This window comes from Sarcophilus harrisii, chromosome 3 (assembly GCF_902635505.1).
Source record: "Sarcophilus harrisii chromosome 3, mSarHar1.11, whole genome shotgun sequence".
In the NCBI taxonomy this organism is placed as follows: Eukaryota; Metazoa; Chordata; class Mammalia; order Dasyuromorphia; family Dasyuridae; genus Sarcophilus; species Sarcophilus harrisii.
In genome coordinates, this window is record NC_045428.1 from 433,909,095 (window position 1) to 433,930,323 (window position 21,229).

The following is a 21,229-nucleotide window of genomic DNA, read 5'->3' on the forward strand; positions in this document are numbered from 1 at the left end:
ACTAGAAAGATGCAAAATGTAATCTTAAAGAAACATAAAGATAGGAGAAGAAAAATACTCTCTCTGTGATGAAGAGGAATAGTTTACTTTTGATAATTCTCAATAAATTAGAATTTGCTGTTCTGTTCTTCAGTGATTCTACAGAGGACAATATGAGCTCAATATAAGGGAAGCCAGTAGTCCAATTTGACTGGAATGGGTAGATCATGAAGAGCAGTGTGAAATAAATTTGAAATAGCAGGTTAGAATTCAATTGCAGGGGTCTTTAATACTAGTTTAAGTTAGCATGTGTATTTTATCCCATCAAGGCAATAAGGAAACTTTAAAGTTTTTATTTGAGCAAGGAAATGTTCTGTTCAGGTCAGTGAATTAGGAAGACTATTTTAACATTTGTGAGTCAATTGTCACATGTAACAATTGTGCTCTAGATAGACTAGATTCTCACTCACAGACCAATAGTGGAACCAATAGCATTCAGGCTTAGGAGCTCCTCTCATCTCTTTCTCACTTGCAACTCGGAGAAATTGTTTCTTCCTTCTCTACTTCCCAATCCTAGGAATCAAGCTGCCAGGTTCTGGAGCAGTGGCAGAAGAGTAGAGAGAGTAGAGAGCCTTCACACTCTGTGATGGCTAATCTCTGCTCATTGTGGCAATGGCATTGCAGTGGTACATTCATAGGCCCTTGTCCTCCTCTAGCACATTAGTATCTTCTTATCACTTCTCTTAAAATTTCAGCACCCCATCCCCTACCTTAAGATGGAGGGAAGAAGTAACTTTCCTTTCAGACACAAAGGCCCACTTATCCTTAAGTGCCCTGCTATAATTTTTCTTCCCTCAAGACAAAAGATTTACACTATTACTCCAGCTTTCCTTCAAAGTTTTACTTTTCACTCATTGTTTATTTGAATTATACCTTATTGAGCTTTCCTATCCTAAAATTCTAACTATCTCATCTTCACTTTAGAGAATCCCATTTGTCTAAAAAAGGTCTGGGTTTGATCTCTTCTCCACAGATTAACTAACCTTGTCAAGTATCATCCTCAATCCCTTATCCTGTAAGTAGTTGTTCTTACTCATTTTACAAAAATTAATTTTAACTTAAGTTGCTGATAGATGTAAAAGAAAATCTTAAATTTCTCTTTGCTTAGAGGTCATTCCTTCTTTATTATGTTTAAGAATAGCTTGACAGGCTGGAATAATGGGTCAGAGATAACAAGATGAAATTTAATAAAGATAAGTATAAATCCCTGCACATGTTTAAAAAAACTCAATCATAAAAGTGTTGGAAGGTGGTAAGGTGACTAGACAATAGTTCACAAGTATCTTAATGGATTGCAAGGTCCATTTGAATTGATACTGGGATATGACATCCACAAAAAACTAATTCAGACTTAAACTGCAATGAAAAAAAGAAATATAATACCCCAAACAAAAGAGTTTTAAAGGACTTTGCCAGTGCTCAAACTATATCATAGAATATTATGTTCTGTTCTGAGTGCCTCATTTTAAGAAAAGTCAATGATAAGATGTTTGTTGAGGAAAGAAAAATCAAGATGGTGAGGGGAATCATGCGACTTCCTCAAATTGAAGGAATGGAGATATTTTGTACAGAGAAAAAAGATTAGGGGAAATTCACTATTGGTCAATTAAATGATTAAGTGTCCCTTGGGTATAAAATGCTATACTCAATATTAAAGGAACAAGCAAACTAGACCCAATGAATATGGAATTTATAATATAATAGGGGAATAATATAGATCACCATCATAAATAACATTGAATCATAAGTGTTTTAGAAAGCTACAAAACAAGGCATTGCATAAGGTCCAAGTGAGAACATAATTTCTGACCATGGATCAAGAAATGCTTCCCGATTAAATTAGCATTTAAACTGAGTTTTAATGAACGGGTAGAAATGAATGCAACAAACACCAATGATAGGACAGGATATTCCAAATATAGGATATAAAATAAACAAAAACAATTTGATTGTAAATTATCTGTAGAGGAATGAGAAAAACACTGGAGAAGGACAAGATGGTGCCAGAAGACTCTGAATGCTAGGCAAAGGAACCTTAACTTTAACCAATAGACTAAGGAATCTTTGAAATTTTGTGAGCAAAATCAGTTCCTGACACCTTGACCAAGGAAGACACGCAGGAAATGAGACAAAAAACTTCAGAGGTCCTTCCCCATCCAAGGAACTAAGCAGTCCCCCCTCCTCCTCTGTCTCAGGAAATGTCTTCTGCAACCTGGGGACTTTTGCAACACAGCTCCCATTCTCCCTCCCCAGCCTCAGGACCTTGGTCCTTTCTCCGCCCAGCACCATAACCCCCCCCCCAACTTCCCCCCCCCCAAAAAAAAAAGATCTCCCCACACTCACACACATTTTTTTCCTGCTTTTCTTTTAAATGGAGGCTACATGACTCTGTCCTGCTCCAATCTTGGGGGAAAGAATACCCAATAAATCACCTGGAAAAGGAGGAACTCTGCTTTTGTTCAGGGAACACCCTCCCACACAAATAGACAATTAAATATTCTCACTTTCTTTCTTCTCTTCTCCCCTTTTTCCCAGCCCCTCTGCATTCTAGGTATAGGTTCTGGAAGGCACCTGTCTTATCCCTGAGTCTACCTGAGCCCCAGTTTGCTCATCTATAAATGGAATCATATTCCAATTTTTGCTCCTATCTTCCCAAAGTTCTTAGCAGGCTCAAAACTGGAGATGAATATCTTTTACTTAATAGTTGTTACCCATAAGAGGAGGAGCCTGAGATTGTCTCCCTCCTAAGATAGCCCCTCCTTGAGGACCCAGACCTCTATGCTCCCTCTGGTCTGGCCAGTTTCTCCTCCAACCTGCTCTGCTCTGGCAGCTCTAGAATATAGGAGAAGAGTCATCTCCCTGGGCCTTACTCAGCTTCCTAGGGGAGTAACCCTCTAGTAGTGGTTAGAACTACAATAACCTTCCCCTCTTCATCACTCTACCTCTGAAGTTTCTACCTGTTTCTGTGATTCCATTTACACAAAACAAGCCTCTTCATCTATCTAAAACCATCAGCAAGTATTATATGTAATAGGGATAAGTTAGAAGCATTCCTAATAAAATCTGAAGTGAAACAAGGTTGCCCATTATTCAATATTATACTAGAAATGTTGGTGTCAGCAGTAAGAGAAGAAAAAGAAATTGAAGGAATTAGAATAGGTAATGTGGAAACAAAACTATCATTCTTTGAAGATGATATGATTTAGAGAATCCTAGATAATCAACTAAAAAACTACTAAAAACAATTAGCAATTTTAGCAAATTTGGAGGATATAAAATAAATCCACAAAAATCATTGGCTAATATAATAAAAATGACAATCCTATCTAAATTAATATATTTATTCAGTGCCATACTAATTAAAGTTTCAAAAAATTACTTTATAGAACTAGAAAGAGCCAAAGGTCAAAAATTTCAAAGGAATTAATAAAAAAAAATGCAAAGGAAGGTAACTTCACTATACCAAACCTAAAAAATGATTTTATAAAGCAGAGATCATCAAAACCTTTTGGTACTGGCTAAGAAATAGAGTAGTGGATCAGTAGAATAGGTTAGGTTCACAAGACACAATTTGAGTCAAGGACCATAGTAATCTAGTGTTTGATAAATCCAAAGACTCCAACTTCTGGGATAATAAGTCACTATTTGACAAAAATTGCTGGGAAAACTGGAAAATAGTTTGGCAGAAACTAGGCACTGACCAATATTTAACACCCTATACCAAGATCAGGTTGAAATGGATTCATAAATTTAAGACATAAAAGGTGATACTATAAGCAAATTAGGTGAATAAGAGATAGTCTTGTCTCTCAGATCTGTGGAGAAAGGAGAGATTTATGGCCAAAGAATTAGAGAATGTTATGAAATACAAAATGGATAATTTTGATTACATTAATTTAAAAAGATTTTGCACAAACAAAATCAATGCAGTCAAGGTTAGAAGGGAAGCAGAAAGCTGGGGGAGGTGAAAATTATAGCCAATGTTTCTGATAAAGAGATCCTTTCTAAAATACATAGAAAACTGTGTCAAATTTCTAAGAATACAAGACATTCCCCAATTGATAAATGGTCAAAGGATATGGACAGATAATTTTTGACAAAGAAATTAAAGCCATTTCTAGTAATATGAAAAATATGCTCTAAATCACCATCAATTAGAGAAATGCAAATTAAAATAACTCTAAAGTACCCCTTCATACTTCTCAGATTGGCTAAAACAACAGGAAAAGATAATGATGAATGTTGGAAGGGATGTGGGAAAACTGGAACATCAATTCATTGTTAGTGGAGTTGTGAACTAATCTAACCATTCTGGAGAGAAATTTGGAACTGTGCCCAAAAGACTATCAAACTGTGCATACCCTCTGAATCAGCAAGTGTCTCTCCTGGGCTTATATTCCAAAGTGATCATAAAAGAAGGAAAAGGACCCACATGTGCAAAAATGTTGGTGGTAGCCCTGTTTGTAGTGGCAAGAAACTAGAAACTGAGTGGATGCCCATCAATTGAAGAATGGCTAAATAAATTGTGGTATATGAATATTATGGAAAATTATGATTCTGTAAGAAATGATGAGCCTGGAACGATATAAACTGATGCTAAGTGAAGTGAGTAGAACCAAGAGAACATTCCTTTATGGAAAGTACCCAGGCTAGTCATGTTTTTATTCCTTATTTAAGTTTCCACTTTTTACTCTCACTAACCCCCTCCTGTATACTCACTCTTCACTAGGTTTTTGTGACATTGCTCCTCCTACCTGGTACTTCTTCTACCTGGCTGAATCTCAGTTTCACCTTCTCAGTCCCCTCTACTGGATCTTCATCAGGTCATGCTCTCTAACCACAGTTATCCTCCAAGAACACATAATGGGACCCTTTTCTCTTTTTCCTCTAACTAGTGATCTCACAAGCTCCCATGAGCCCAATGACCATTTTTATAAGATGATTCTCAGTTTTATTTATCCCCAAACTTTCTCCTTATTTTTGTTCTCATATCACCAATTATCTTTTGGACACCCCAAGCTGAATGTCTTATTGATATGTTCAACTCAACATGTCCAAAGGTGAATTATTTCCCCCAAAAGTCCCACTTCTCTTTTCAACTTCTCTATTTCTGTTGAGTGCACTTTCTCCTAGTTAACAAAGTTTGAAACCTCAGTGTCATTCTTGATTCTTCACATTATCCAGTTTCTTGCTAACTCCTGTTGTTTTCTACATTCATATCCCTAATATATATATTCACTCTACTCATATAGCTGCCACCATATTTCAGGCCCTCAAGACATTATATCGGGGAATGTGGAAATATTTTTAGAAGAATTGCACATATTTAATCTATATTGGATTACTTGCTGTCTAGAGAGGGGGAGAAAGGGAAGGAAGGGATAAACATTTGAAACATAAGGTTTTGCAAGGGTGAATGTTGCAAACTATCTTTGCACATATTTTGAACATAAAAATCTATTATTAATTTTTTAAAGATATTATACCTGGGCTACTGCAATAATCTTATGAATAGCTTCTCTGCCTCATCTCTTCCTACTCCAATCCAACCTTCATTCAGTTGTCAAAATGATCTTCCTAAAGTACAGATCTCACCAAGTCATTCCTATTCAGTAAACCTTAATAACTCCCTCTTACCTCCAGGATCAAATATAAAATCCTTTGCTTGTTTTTAAAGCCTTTCATAACCTAATTTATTCCTTGCTAATCTCCTTATACTTTACTTCTTTTCATATGCTCTGTGATCCAGTGACACTAGCTATCTGGCTATTGGTAAGGAAGGTGGAGCTGCGGATAGAAGTCTAGGCCCATTAGAAAGATCTGAGTTCAAATCAAGCTACAGACATTGTGTTCCTCTGGACAAGTTACTTAACCCTTATTTTTCTCAGTTTCTCCATCTATAGAAAGGAGATAATTATAGCAAGTACCTCATAGAATTGTGATGATCAAATTAATAATATATGAAAAACTGCTTAGCAAGTGCCCAGCATAGAGTAATCATTGTATGAATTTGTTTGTGTCCTTTACAGTGTATTGGGGCAGAACCATTTCTGTGTTCTTATATCTCTGATAAACTACTTAGCATTCTTCTTCAAAGAATTCTATGAGAAAGCTGTTGTTTTCACAACACCCACCAACCCCACTACACACACCAATCCAGGCTAGTATGTACCAGGCTTATGCACAGGTAAGAAGCAGCTGCCCTCATGGTTTTTTTCCTGAGGTTCCAGGAAATCTTCCTCGTCTTTAGTATTTAAAAGCAACCAATGTAATACATTCTCTTTAGAGGGTCAGTGTGACACAACAGAGTACTGGATGTAAATAAGAGTCAATAAGACCTAAGTTGGAATATCACCTTACTGCTTAATTAGCCTCCATGAGCCATATTCTTCATCTATAAAAAGAGACCAATAATAGAACCTATCTCATGAAGTTATTGTCAAGTTCAAATCAGCTAATGTATGTTTCACTTTATATATATATATATATATATATATATATATCCCATTTTATAAAAATTTATAGCATTACAGAAATGTGAGCTGTTATTATTATTTAAGGTGCAATGCATAGAGCAGGTGGCATGAGGAATGTTTTGTTGCCATTTAGTTGTTTCCTTCATATCCAAGTCTTTGTCACCCCACTTGGGACTTTCTTAGTAGAAATACTACAGTGATTTGCCATTTTCTTCTTCAGTTTATTTTACAGATGAGAAAATTGAGACAAACAGGGCTAAGTGATTTATAAGTAGTGTCTGAGACCAGATTTGAACTCATGAAGATGAGCGTTCCTGACTCTAGACCACAATTTTTAGACATTTCTTTCAAAACTTAAGATGCCTGAAACTCAACATTCCAAATTACATTCATGTTTCTCTTTAATCTCTCTTCTCTTCAAAATACCCTATATTTTCAATGGAAATACCATTTTCTGAGGGACCCATCTTCTCAAGGCATCATCCTTGACTCCTCCCTCTCTTTTACTATCCCGTAAGCAATCAAGACCTTGGTACCATCTCTCATATATGTCCCCTTCTCTCTTTTGACACTACCATGATCCTATTGCCTGGACTACTACAGTAACCTGCTGGTTGTTCTCCCTGTGTCAAGACTCTCCCCACCCCAGTATTCTCTTTGCTCAATTTTCAAATTGATCCATGGTCTGATCATGTCATTCTGTATCACCACCACCCCCAACCACCATTCAATAAACTGCAGTGACCACCTATTTTATTCAGAAAAAAACTACAAAATACTGTTGGCCTTTGAAATACTTTGATAACCTTGCCCCTTCCTAGGAATCTCTCCAGTCTTTTTACACTTTTCTCTCCTCTATTCTTCTTCTCCTTCCCTCTATGATCCAGTAATACTGGCTTTCTTCCTCTATCTCTATCTCCTGTTTATGTATTTTTACTGGTCGCCCCCCATGCCTGAAATATCCCCATTCCCATATCTTGTCTTCTTTTAAGTCTTAGCTAATATCCCATTTTCTATAGGAAGACTTTCCCAGTTCCCCTTAATGCTAAATAACATAAAACATCTCCAATTTATCCTGTATATATTTTGATATATTCAGGATATATATATATATATATATATATATATAGTTTTTGCATGTTGTCTAGCCCATTAAATTATAAGCTCCATTAGGGAAGAGTTTTTTTTTTAACCTTTCTTTATAACCCTAATGCTTGGCATAGGGCCTGGTATAGCTAAGTACTAAATAAGTATTTGTTGACATGTCGAGTTCTCTAGGACATACAACTAGCTTGTTCAGGTTGCCTCATCCTATTACTGCCTCTCTGGTATTCAGTTTCCTTTTCTGTCAAATGAAGTTAATAACATCTGCCTACTAATGGAATTAATAATACTTATTATGCCTACCTTTGGATATTTTCAACAAGCGAGAACTAGAAAGTGAATGTAAGATGATAGAATAGTTTATCCTAAAATAGCTTAATCCTAGTTAAAATGCAATTCCTTCCTTATTCCCCTGCCACCCCTGGTCAATTTTCTACCCAATTGTTCATTAGTATGAATCTATTTCTCAGACATTTTCTGGAGAAGGGGTTTCTGAGAGAACAGACCCCAGGTCTGTTGAGTAGGAAATAGGAAAGAGGGTCTTCTTAAGATGTTAGGTTAATTAGGTCTTTTTCTTAGTTATTCCAGGGATAGTCTTGCTACTAACCACTTTGTCCCAAAATATGAAAGAATGAAATACTGGGATTATTTGAATAGTAAACAATATCCTAGAGGTCTTGGGGAATGTATTCTAGGCCATTATCTGTTCAACATTCTTAAATAATTTAAAGATAATAGTCCTCTGCCTGTCTTCCCACAGGTCATTTTAATGGGTACAATACATGTACCTTCTGCTGAAGTGTCAGACACTCTCTTTTTCAGCAGGCTTATCTTTCAGGTAGCAAACCCAGACATATAGAATTGCTACCAAGAGTTTCATACCCTGTCACCTATCTCACAGTAAGATGAAAGTAGCCTCCACTTTTGCAGAACCCTGACTGTAAATTATATGGCACATAAGCAATGTGCCCTTTGTAACAAATCCCTGAGATTATTAACTTGATTAATAAACAATCAAAACTGCTCCTGGCTGCATTAAATTAAGACTCCATCCTTATTCACAGCCGCCACCTCTCTCCATCACAAGCTTTCCCTGGCTCCTACAGTCACTGACAGGGGCTCAGGCACCCCAACAATCCTGGTGAATGTCAGAGGGCATTTATTTGGCAGATAAAAAGCCAAGTCAGATATTATGCATGGACAGAGGAGATAATGAACTGTCTACAGGCCCTTCTTCCTCCTGAATCTTTACTTCCACTTACCTGCAAATCAGGGATTCTTGAAATTTCCAGAAATTTAACCAAATGTATGCATCCCAAAGCCGCCAGTTATAATGCACATAAAGTGAGATAAGATCACTGAGCAATGGCAGCATGTAGAAAGCTGGCCTTTGCCAAGAAAAGTTAGAAAGAGCTGGATTGAAATCTGGCCTTTGCCACATACTGGCTATTTGACCCTGGGCAGGTCATTTAAACACTAAGTGACCCAGGCAGTTTTCTAAGATTATAGATTATAAAGAAGAGATGTGTCTGCATTAGTCAAGGTGTAATAACAAAACATAAACCTGGATTCAAATCTCTGCTCTGACCCTTAGTAATTATGTGATCCTACTTAAAATCATCTAATTTCTCTGAGTCTTGATTTCATCCCTTATAAAATAATGATAATACCTTCACCATCACCTATCTTAAAGGGCCCTTGCAAGGATATTGCTTTTGCAAACCTTAAAGCCCTGTGTCAATGCGAGTTATTAAATTCATTATTATTAAGTCCAAATTTTTTGGCTTTTTATTTTTTCCCCTCACTAAATTAAATTACTGGCAAAGTCAAACCCACTGACATACTCCCATTGATCTCCTTGATCGGAATGACTAGCTGTCACCTTAAAGAGCAAAGATTAGGACCTTGAAGGCACTGAATACAATCAAGAAAAAAGCAAACATGCAAGGCAAGGAAATTGAGAGTTGGAAGGGAAGAAAGGATCTTCAATGTGAGCCTTTTCCTGATTGCCTGGCTCCTAGTACCTTCTCCTTTCATGTAAGTGCACCTAAGTATCCTGTACCTGACACTTAACAAGAGCTTAATAAATACTAATTGACTGACTATATATAATTCTTTATGTACCTTATCTCCTATTAAAATGTAAGCTCCTTGAGGGCAGGAACTGTTTTTGCCTTTCTTTGTATCCCCAGAACTTTCCCTGAAGTTCTTACCCATGACTGGCACCTGATAATTGTTTATTGATTGCTCTGAAAAACTGGATTGGTAATACAGAGTTCCTTTGGTTGAGCTTACCTTTCCTCTCCTCCAGCTCCTGGTCAGATCCATGCGATGTGGTGGAGTTTTCCCCTGGGCTATATCTTCCATGTCTATAGAATGGCTTCTCATCCTTTGCCCTTTTAGGTACTCCTTCAGCAGCCATTCTGGAGGGGCCGATGCCTGAGTTTCTGATTTCCGTGCCCTCAGCCCAGCCGGAGAGGATTGAGCCCGAGGAGCCACTGGTTCAGTGAGAACTGCAGCTGCCTTCAGGATGCTGTCCACCCCCACCCCCAGCCCAGAAAAACATGGTCACATCTGGGGTCCCAAGGAAGGTCAAATGTCTCTCGTCCTAATCCAAAATTGAGTGTAATGTGAGCCTTTTCCTGATTTCCCCAGATGTTAGTGTTCTCCACAAGCCTTGAAATTACTTTGTATTTATTGATTTGTGTACATGTTCACACATCCCCCCACCCCCATCCAACCAACCATTTAAAATGTAGGGTCCTTAAGGACAGGGACTTTCATTTTGCTTTTCTGTTTTCTCTGCCTAGCACCATACCTCACACATAGGAGGGATTTAGAAAATGCTCATCGAATTGAGGCAATTCTGCTGAACAATTATTGTCTCTTCTTGCCCTATCCCATCCCCAATCCAAGATCACTTTTTGGGGTAACTGGAGAAGGATCCTCTGCCCCAAATGAAGCTATCTGACATCAAGCTAGACATGGCTAAATACTGGGGAGATAGTCCTATTTCCTCCTCAATTGAGAACTCAAACTATGGGAGAACCAGCACCCGAAGCATTCCATCTCCGACTGGCTACAATATCCTCTGAAGAAAAACTGCTAGGGGCGAGATCCTTCACTATACTCCAAAGCAATCGCTTCTCTCTCTCTACACTAGCATGAAGCATCTTCTACCTGCTGCTACTGAGTGAATCTCCCAACTGGCACATGAAGAACCTCTAACACAAAAAAGAATAGCTTCTTTCTGTGGCTTTCTATGGCTTCAGATGTCCAGTCTCTTGCTGCACTTGTCCTTTCAGGGTAGAGGACTGTCCTCTACTCAGTGATGAACGTTTTCATACTTGGTCATAACTTTCACATTCCAGTGAATGAACTACATATCATTATTTAAACCACTCTCTTCAATCCCTGCCATCAGATTCCTCATCCCCTTCTCTCTCACCCCAAAGTTTCATCCTAACTCTACCCTTTCCCTTTCACCTTGCCCTCTGAAATACTTGTTCCATAGGCAACAAACTTTCCTTCATCTTAAACTTTTTCCTTTTCCATTCCTTCCATCTACTAGCTCTTTGTGTCAAACTGGCTTTCTCCTGATGACACAGACTCCCTGCTCACCCTTCCAAGTATTGGCTGTATTTTTTCATTCACTCTCTTTGGCTCACTGGTTTGATGGAGGAGTAGGAATACTTTTTGCTCTCCATTGCACTTTCAGATTCTTTCCCTGCCTCCATTACTCAATAAACTCTCTTCCTTGGAGGTTCAGGCTATTCATATCTACCACCCAATCAAAATTCTAATAGCTGTTGGACACAGATCTTCCAGGTCACTGAATGAGTTTGAGATCTGGTCTTTTCTCTCCTCTCCAACTTTTGCCTATACACTAGAAGACTTCAACATACTTAATTGATTTTCCTTCACTCAGTATTTCAACCTACTTACTTCTCATAAGCTACTCTTTCACTCTCCCCTTCATCCACACATAAAGATGGTCATACCCTTAATCTTGCTATTAGCCACAAATGTACCACTTCCATGTTTAAGAATTCTGAAATTGCCTTGGTTGACCATAATCTATTGGCTTTTTACCTCTCCCTCTGCCTTCCCTTACCAAACTTTATTCTTTTTTTATTTACAAAGCATATGCATGGGTAATTTTTCCAACACTGACCCTTCCATAACCTTCTGTTCCAAATTTTCCCCTCCTTTCCCCCACCCCCTCCTCTAGCTGGCACATAGACCAATACATGTTAAATATGTTGAAATACATGTTAGATCCAATATATGGATACATATTTATACAGTTATCGTGTTGCACAAGAAAAATCAAATAAGAATGAAGGAAAACTGAGAAAGAAAATAAAATGCAAGCAAATAACAGAGAGAGTGAGAATGCTGTTCTCTCTCTGGGTGTAGATGACTCTCTTTGTCACTGAAGTAGAACTGGTTGAATCATCTCAATGTTGAAAAGAGCCACATCCATCAGAATTGATCATTGTATAGCCTTGTTGTTGCCGTGTATAATGATCTCCTGGTTCTATTCTCCAAGCCTTTCTGAAATCATCTTGCTGTTTGTTTCTTACAGAACAATGGTATTCCATAGCATTCATATACCATGATTTATTCAGCCATTCTCCAATTGATGGCCATCCACTCAGTTTCCAGTTTCTGGCCACTATAAAGAGGGCTGCCACAAACATTTTTGTACACGTGGGTCCCTTTCCCTCCTTTAAGATCTCTTTGGGATGTAAGCCCAGTAGTAACATTGCTGTATCAAAGGGTATGCACAATTTGATAACTTTTTGAGCATAGTTCCAAATTGCTCTCCAGAATGGCTGGATGTATTCACAATTCCACCAACAACACATCAGTGTCCCAGTTTTCCAGCATCCCCTCCAACATTTGTCATTATCTTTTCCTATCATCTTAGCCAATCTGAGAGGTGTATAGTGAGTGATGTCTCAGAGTTGTCTTAATTTGCATTTTTCTCATCAATAGTGATTTAGAGCACTTTTTCATATGACTACAAATAGTTTCAATTTCTTCATCTGAAAATTGTCTGTTCATATCCTTTGACCATGTATCAGTTGGAGAGTGGCTTGAACTATTATAAATTTGAGTCAATTCTCTATGTATTTTAGAAATGAGGTCTTTGGATATAAATATGTTTTCTCAGTTTATTGCTTCCCTTCTAATCTTGTCTGCATTAGTTTTGTTTGTACAAAAACTTTTTAACTTAATATAGTCAAAATTATCTATTTTATGATCAATAATGATTTCTAGTTCTTCTTTGGTCACAAAATCCTTCCTTCTCCACAGATCTGAGAAGTAAATTATCCTATGTCTTCTCATTTGTTTATAGTATCATTCTTTATGTCTAGATCATGAACCCATTTCAACCTTAATATACAGTGTTAGGTATGGGTCAGTGTTGTGACATAATGGATAGAGAACCAGTCTAGAAGTCAGGAAGATCAGAATTTAAAAGCCTTGGCTCTGATACCTGACATCACTGGAGAGATACCAAAAGTCATTTAACCTTTCAATGCTTTAGGAAGGTTAAAAATTGTACAAATACTGATAGTGTTAGGGGAAGGAGCTTTTTCATTGGATTTGCTTTGAATCTCTAAAATCAGAAATCTAATCCAAATTTGGATCTAAGGTAACTTTTTCTGTTCTTTAATGCTAAATTCCTCTTCTGTCGTGTTTGAAGATCCCAAATCATTTGTCTTTACCCTACATCCTAAATGGGCAACTATTCTTCAGCACAAACTTTAACTATAGCTAGACAAGACTTGTCTTTGATCTATATCCATATCATTATTCTGTGTCTTTATTCATGAGAGTGCTGATCTTGGCCAAGATACCTCTTGGTTATAAATATAAGCAAATTGAAGAAAGGAGATGTGTTATAAGCTAAAGGGAACATGGAAGAGATGGGATTAGAATCCAGGTCTCCTTTCTCTTGATTCAATGTACTCTCCTTTAGGGAGTCTGAAAAAAAGCCTTGAACTTGAAAGGAGGAATTCAGAATCATAGGGTTTGGCTAGTCCCTTAACTTCCTGGGCTCCAGGTTTCTCCTCTGTAAACATAAGAGTGCCAGATTATATGACCTCTAAATTCTTTTTTAGCTACTGTATATTCAGAGGCATATTTGTCTCTTAATTAAGGAAAGGCTCCCCTATCAAAAAATGGTGTTTTTGTGATTCATTTTTAAAAAATCAATGGGTTTCTTCAGAACATCAGATTCCATAAGCATGGGGATCAAGCCCCTTTAGCAATAAATATAGCTTTATACAATGTAATAAAAATAGTATCAACATGTACTCCTTCTACACAAATAAGGCAACAAAATAAGGTGGGTGGTTTCAGATAACAGTTAATCCAAACCATCATTTAAGCAGAGAGCAGAGCCTAGGACAGGCTCGAAGGCTCTGGAGTCCTTTCTTCCCTTGGATTCTGCCTGATTGCAAGGTTGGGCCACGTCATTCCCATATTTCAGATCACAAGCTGGTATGCTCTCGTTGCCCATGGCAACCCAGCTGCACCAGAATGTTAGCATTTGTAAACGTGTGGAGGCTTAAAATTATATTGTTGATTCCGTCTGGAGGGTGATAGTCTGATTTGTACACAGCTCTGAATAAATTACTCATTATCCTTTACAACCATCGAGAGAGAGAGAGAGAGAGAGAGAGAGAGAGAGAGAGAGAGAGAGAGAGAGAGAGAGAGACAGAGAGAGACACAGAGAGAGAGAGAGACAGAGACACAGAGAGAGAGAGAGAGACAAAGAGACAGAGACAGGCAGAGACAGAGAAAGAGAAGGAGAGAGAGGGAGAATGGGAAGAGAGGAAGGAAAGAAAAAGAGGGATTAAGGATTCTTTCTCCTTTTCCTTTCTTTCTTTTTTTTTTTTATTGAGGCAGCAAATTGTATCAGCAGGTGTGAAATGAATGTTAACCATAACAACCAGGCCTGAGTAATCAACATCCCTGTGACTAACATTAAGAAACATACAGGATATCATTGAACAACACAGAAGACAGGCAGGCAAAGTCTAGCATCAGTTGGATTATTCCAAGGAGAACTTTAGGAATAGTGATTGAATGAATAATAATTGCTCCCATTTATACAGTGCTTTGCAGTTTGCAGAGTGCTTTCCTTGCAATACCTCCATGGGGTAATACAAGCCTTATTGTCCTAAATCTGCTGATAAGGAAACTCAAGTTCTTAGAATTGGACAATTAGAGAAAAGACCTTAGAAATCATTGGTGTGATATTAAGGTTATATCTGTCAGTACTTGCCATATTATAAATTAAAATGTCTTAGTATTATTATGAAACTAGTTTTGGCCTCAAGGAGCCCCTAAAAAATTTCAGGGACCCCTAGAGGTTTCCACACTTTGAAGAACCAGTGCTCTTAACAAAATTTAGCATTTTCTTCAGCGAGGAAAGTAGGTAATAAATCACAGTAGTATCAGCCTTCCCCAGTTTGCCAAAGAGGGTTCATGATATAAAACAGGTTCAGAGCCACTGGACTAGATGAACTATGTATAAGGTCCTTTAAACTCCAAATATCTAGGAGCCTATAATCATTTGGAAAAGTGATTGTACTGGTTCTGTTTTGCTTCAGAGGGCAAAAGAGAATGGGATGGCTTAAACACAAGCTTCATGTCCCTGGAGTCTTTACAAAAGCTGTATAATGAGTTTTCAGGAATGCTGCAGAAGGAATAAACTCTAAAGATCCTTCCAGCTCCAAAATTCTGAGAGCTTAAATTGTGTGGAACATCATGGGATTCATCTGGAGTCACGTATTTGAAAATATTCAGATCTACTACAAGGATTTCCCTCCAGATATTTACAGAATCAATCAATTAACAAGCATTTATTAAGTACCTTAATAAATATATTTATTTTTATATATTTAACATATTAAATATATATAATTTATATATTTATAATATATATAAATTTCACATAGTGCAAGATACTATGTTAAATGCTGGGAATATGGGGATAGGGATTGGGACTGGACCTATTATTTCATTCATGTAGTGAATTTCCAGATGAAGAAATCCCAATGCAGATGAACAGCTACAGGTATAATGTCACAAGACTGGTACACAGAAGAGTGTCTCTGACAGTGTCACTTGGAAGAAGTTAAGAGCTAATTCTGAGTCAATGGAAAATGTGCTTTTGAAAGTTGCTGGGCATTCAGTAGTTGTTTCCAACCAGATAGCCACATGGTAGAAGTGGGGATCTTTCGCTGTGGAAGCATTCAGAAAGGAATAGGAGGAAAGTCTTGGCCATTTTTATCTTTGGTTGTGCACTGGTGGGTTTGATAACACTACTGGTACCATTCAGTGAGAGATACAATGACACAAGGGAAGAGTCCTTGGATTTTGTCATTAATGAAGTCATGTGGCCCCATGAAAATGGACTCTGGTTTTTGCTGTCTTAGCTCTTGAACAGGGAGCCAAAGCATATTCACCATACATATGTAGATGTATATGAGACACATACACAGCAATCACAAGGCAACTTTGCAAGTTAGTGCAACAATTGCACTAACAATTGGAGGAAGGAGGGGAAGAAAAAACCTTCTATGGAAGGTAGTGCTTGAGCAGAGTCTGAATTATAACTCTACCCATGAGGCAGAGATGGGGAGTAATGGAATCCAGGCATGGGGGAGCAACCAGTGCACAGAGAGAGATTGAGAAGCACATGTGTTTAGTAATAGCAAGTAGTTAAATCTAATTGGGCTTTTGGATGGATGAAAGGGAGCAACATCCTAAAATACTGGAAAAGTAGAGAGAGGACTTAAGAAGTTGCAGAGACAAGTGCAAAAGGAGGATTTTGTATTGTATCCTAGAAGTAATAGGGAACCAATAGAATTTCTTGAGTAAGGTGAGGAGTGCTTTAGGGAAACACTAAGGCAGATGAATGGAGACTGGATTAGAAGTAGGAAGAGGCTTGAAGCAAAAAGACCATTTAGGCTATAGTAACAGATGTGTCAGAAGTCATAAGGTCTTGATCTAGGGACTATCAAAAGTCCTATGGTAGAGGAGGGTTTGATAGTAACTCTATCAAACACGTCACATAGCATCGTATCACTTCTCTGAAGAATTATTTTTTTTGTAGAACCATCCTTCAGCACCCCAGTAAAACAATTCCCCTTCCCCACCCTCAATCAGGAGTTTTATACACTTTCCAATTTTCATTGCCATTTTTTTGCTTCTAGATACGAGATTCCAGATCTCAACTTCCAATGTGTTAGAATGTGTTCAATGACTCCTGTGCACTCTGTAAGCCACCAACATCTCTGTGATTTGCTGGGTCGCTAGCCTCTTAAATGGGTATGGATGGAATTTATTTTGCAATTGTCCTTGATTTTTAAAATAGGGGTTAAATTGAACAAGATCCATAGGACCACACCTCCGCTGCCTTTATTCTTTGTCACAGCTGAAGGCCAGCCACTAGCTAATTAGTACAACAGACCTGCATTGACATTTAATTCTTGACTTAATGGATTTGTTTGATTTTTTGTTTGTTTGTGTGAGGTTTTTGTTTGTTTTTGCTGAGGCAATTGGGGTTAAGTGACTTGCCCAGAGTCACACAGCCAGGAAGTGTTAAGTGTCTGAGGTCACATTTGAACTCAGGTCCTCCTGACTTCAGGGCTGGTGCTCTATCCACTGTGACACCTAGCTGCATTGTAATTAGAAGGCTTTTGTGCATCAAAAAGTCACTCTCATCTTCAACTGCAGGTCATATAACACTTTAATTCAAGGTAATTAATCAATCCCATTCTTTCAAAAGACTTATAGAAAATTGTACATTTCTATTTATAAGGCATTGCTAGGGAAACACAAAGCATCATAACGTGTTATTGCTGTTAGAGATTAGAGTTACAACCCCAACAAATTGATTGGGGGTGGGAGGATAGCTGTGGCTAAGAGTGGACCTGGAACCAGATGAATTAAATTTCAAGCTTATCTCTCAAGTTTGATCAAGTCATTTAATCTCTGCTTTCTCTACCAGATCATAGAAACTTCACCCTAGAAGTTCACTCCTCTGGACTATTCTCACATTGGAAACTTCCTCCCATCCTCCGGGCTTCTCCTCCTGATCATTGATTCTTTTCAGACCCTCCATTTGAAGGAGACCACCTAGGTAAATCATTTCTTCGTTCCTCTTTAGACTGCACTCCTGACTCTGCCCTCAAACCAGGCGCCTTCTGCTACCTCAGTCCCCCTTTTCAATCCCCTTTATGGCTTTTTTGTGTTGTCTTCCTACATTATAATGCAAGCTCCCTGAGGTCAAGCACTGTCTTTCTGCTTATTTGTATTCCTAGTCTTAGCACAGTGCCTGTCACACAGTAGGTGTGTTATATAGATGCTTGCTGATTTGACTTGATTTAATCTTTGTGAGCTCAATTTCTTCATCTTTAAAGATGAAGATAATGTTTAGAGAAACTCTGCAGGAGGAAATTTGAGAGTTATGAGACCCCCCACCCTTTCATTGCTTTGTGATTCAAGATACACTTGTGCTGATCTCTGCTCCTCACCCTTTGAAAAAGGAAGTCATATAAGATTCCTATCTAGCTCCCCATCTCAAAATTTGCTGGTGTGCAGTTTTTTTCAGTCATCTCCAACTTCATTACTCCATTTGGGTTCTCTTGGAAAACTAGAATGCTTTGCCAGATACTAGAATGCTTTGCCATTTCCTTATCCAGCTCATTTTACAGAAAAGGAAATTGAGGTAAACAGGGTTAAGTGACTTGCCCAGGGTCGCACAGCTAGTGGAGTTGGACTTGAAGTGAGGTCCTCCGTTGGAAGGACCACAAGCATTTACTGAGTTCTTACTGTGTGCTAAATACTTTTATAGATGTTATCTCACTTGATCCACATAATAACCCTGAAAGTTAAATTTATATAGTGGGTAAGACTGGTGCCCTATTCACTGTGCACTCTACCTTCTCATTTCAAATTGATATATATATGCTAAAATAGTATGTTATATATCAAACACATCTTGGGAAACATAATATATAGGAGTGTTATGGTTCAGTTAATATAATTATTCATTAAAAAATTGCTCTCATCTTTTGTTATGGGTCTACTCTAGCTCTTGAATTACAGTTCACTAATCAAATTAATCCACTTCAACAAACTTTTGGCAAACCTATTTTCTAGAGAAATCAGGAGATAGCTGCTATTTACAGAAATGGTAACTATCCAGACTTATTAATAGATTGAGGAACAACCTCCATATTACACTTATCCAGTTTATAGTCAAAATTCCTTTCAGAAATTTGCAAGACTAAATAAGCTTTTGATCTTGGTTGTCTTAGAAGAACTGAAGCATTTTTAATTAGCAGCAAGGGCAATAACTAGGGTGAGGTTAAAGACTTAGTGGAAAACATGAAAGAAACTCATTCATAAACTAAAGAAATGCAAGCATATGATAGGATAAAGATGAGAGACAAGGACAGACCCCCAACCATGTGTGACCAAAAAGAACTAAGGAAAAAAACCCCAAGAATTTCAAAATTATATTTCTAAAGATTGAACAGAATCATATATTTTTGGTAAGGCTGTAAATACTTTGAAATACAAAATTTTACATCTTGGGTTTTAAGAACAGGATCTTTCCATAGCATTCTATATACTGCTTTCTTTCTTTCTTTTTTTTTTTTTTTTTTTTTTTTTTTTTTTTTTTTTTTTTTTTTTTTTTTTTTTTTTTGAGGCAATTGGGGTTAAATGATTTGAGCAGGGTCACACAGCTAATAAGTGTTAAGTATCTGATGCTGGATTTGGTCCTCTTAACTCCTGGGCTAGTATCTATCCACTGTGCTATTTAGCTGCCCCTCTTTTCATTCTTTTTTTTCATATGGTGCTTTCTACCCACAATTTACTAATTTTATTTTTTCCTTTTTCAATGGTACTTGCAGCTGTGTTATAGCTAAGATTTTTATCAATGCATTATCCTGTCCTTTTTTGTGGCAACACTTTATTAAGAGAGACACTACAATTACAAGCTTACAAATTCCATGGCAACAGCCAGTTCAGCCTATGTTCTGGAGGTCCCAATTCACCCCTGTACATCAATGTACAGCCCATGCCAACAGAGATTGTGAATGCTCTGTAAACAAATGAGACAAACAGGTCTCTCCCTTTCTTCTGGGAAACAAAGTCTACTTCCTTGACAGCAGTAAACAGTCCTCTGCTACCGTTCCCTCCCCCAGACATCTATTTCCACAATAAATGACCCCAAACATCTCCTGTCCCTCAATACTTTACTTCATTCTGGAGAATCCAGGAAACTAGGGCCAGAACCAGATGATTCTGAAAGGACTTTCCTTACCTCTGCTCATTGGAGGTCTCTAACCTGCCCAATGCTGAATTTGAACGCATTTTGTTTCTTGGAGTCATGGTGCAAGACCGGAACTCTTTGCCGTCTCTCTAAGGGACCTTAGAATCCAATTGGCTCAAAAATAAGTGAGTAGAAATCTGGAATGTAATGGAGAGCCGTAGGCTTGCTCACTAGAGCCGTTGCCCTTTTTCTCTGCTCCAGTGTTTGGCACGTCGCACCTGTAATTGGAGTGATGTTGTACATCACCTCCCCAGGGACATCGTTAGCATCACATGGGAAGGTAACTGATTCCCATGTGAACCTGGGAGAGGAGGAGGAAGAAAAATGAACCCTTGAACTGATTTTATTCTTATCGCCCAAGACAGAACTCCCCAGTGCATATAACCTGATTATCTAGCCTTGCCCATTAGGCATTTACTATACCCTCCTTGCTTCTACTCCACATCAATAGTCTTTGAATTTCACAAAGAAGGCAGATTGCCTCCAGAGCACAGAGCTAGGAGGAGGAGAAGGACCAGCAGCATTTATGTAGTGCTTACTGTGCGCTAAACACTCTTATAGATGTCATATCTCACTTGATCCTCATAACCCTGAAAGTTGTGCTATTATTCACTTTATAGTTGAGGAAACTGAGGCACACCGACTTGGTGAAGGTCACATAACTAGTAAATGCTTGAGGCTGTATTTGAATGCTGGTCTTCTGGACTCCAATTTCAGTGCCCTCTATTCACTGCCCCACCCAGTCATCAAGGGTGGGTATTATAGAGAAACAGATTTTAGCTTAATAGAATAAAGAACAATCTATATGAAAATGAATGATTACTCATTAAGTAAAATTCCTTATCACTAGAAGTGTTCCAGCAGAAACTTTTCATTGAATAATAAAAGCTTTTGTTTATATAGCCTCTTTTCCATGCACCTGTGATTTTATCAGGGTAGGAAGTTCCCAGTGTGAGGAACTCCTACTGCAAAACAGTATTCCCTCTACTATTAATAGTCTTAGAGGGCTGTCTGAGGCACTATGAAGTTAGATTATTTGTCCAGCATCATACAGCCAGAATATTTTTAGAGGCTAGGTTCCTGCTTAATATTAATTGCTAGCATTGATATATATATATATATATATATAATACATAAATATATATATATATATATATATTTATATACACACATGCATATGTCCATATGTATATGTGTGTGTGTGTATAAGCAAAGTTAGAGAAACATTTTACAATTACTA

The 21,229-nt window shown here is 37.8% G+C and overlaps 1 protein-coding gene across 1 annotated transcript in view; it reads right to left on the bottom strand.

Annotated features, from left to right (window-relative positions):
* The window catches only part of LOC100934862 (WD repeat-containing protein 64-like), a 190,491-nt gene extending 169,621 nt beyond the window's left edge, over positions 1-20,870 (bottom strand). Inside the window, exons 1-2 of the mRNA XM_012545213.3 lie at positions 19,981-20,870; positions 9,915-10,152 (exon numbers count right to left, since the gene is read on the bottom strand). Of these exons, the coding sequence (XP_012400667.2) occupies positions 9,915-10,152; positions 19,981-20,048 (306 nt within the window). The 5' untranslated portion in view covers positions 20,049-20,870. The remainder of the gene's footprint in view (positions 1-9,914; positions 10,153-19,980) is intronic.
* Positions 20,871-21,229: the final 359 nt, after the last annotated feature.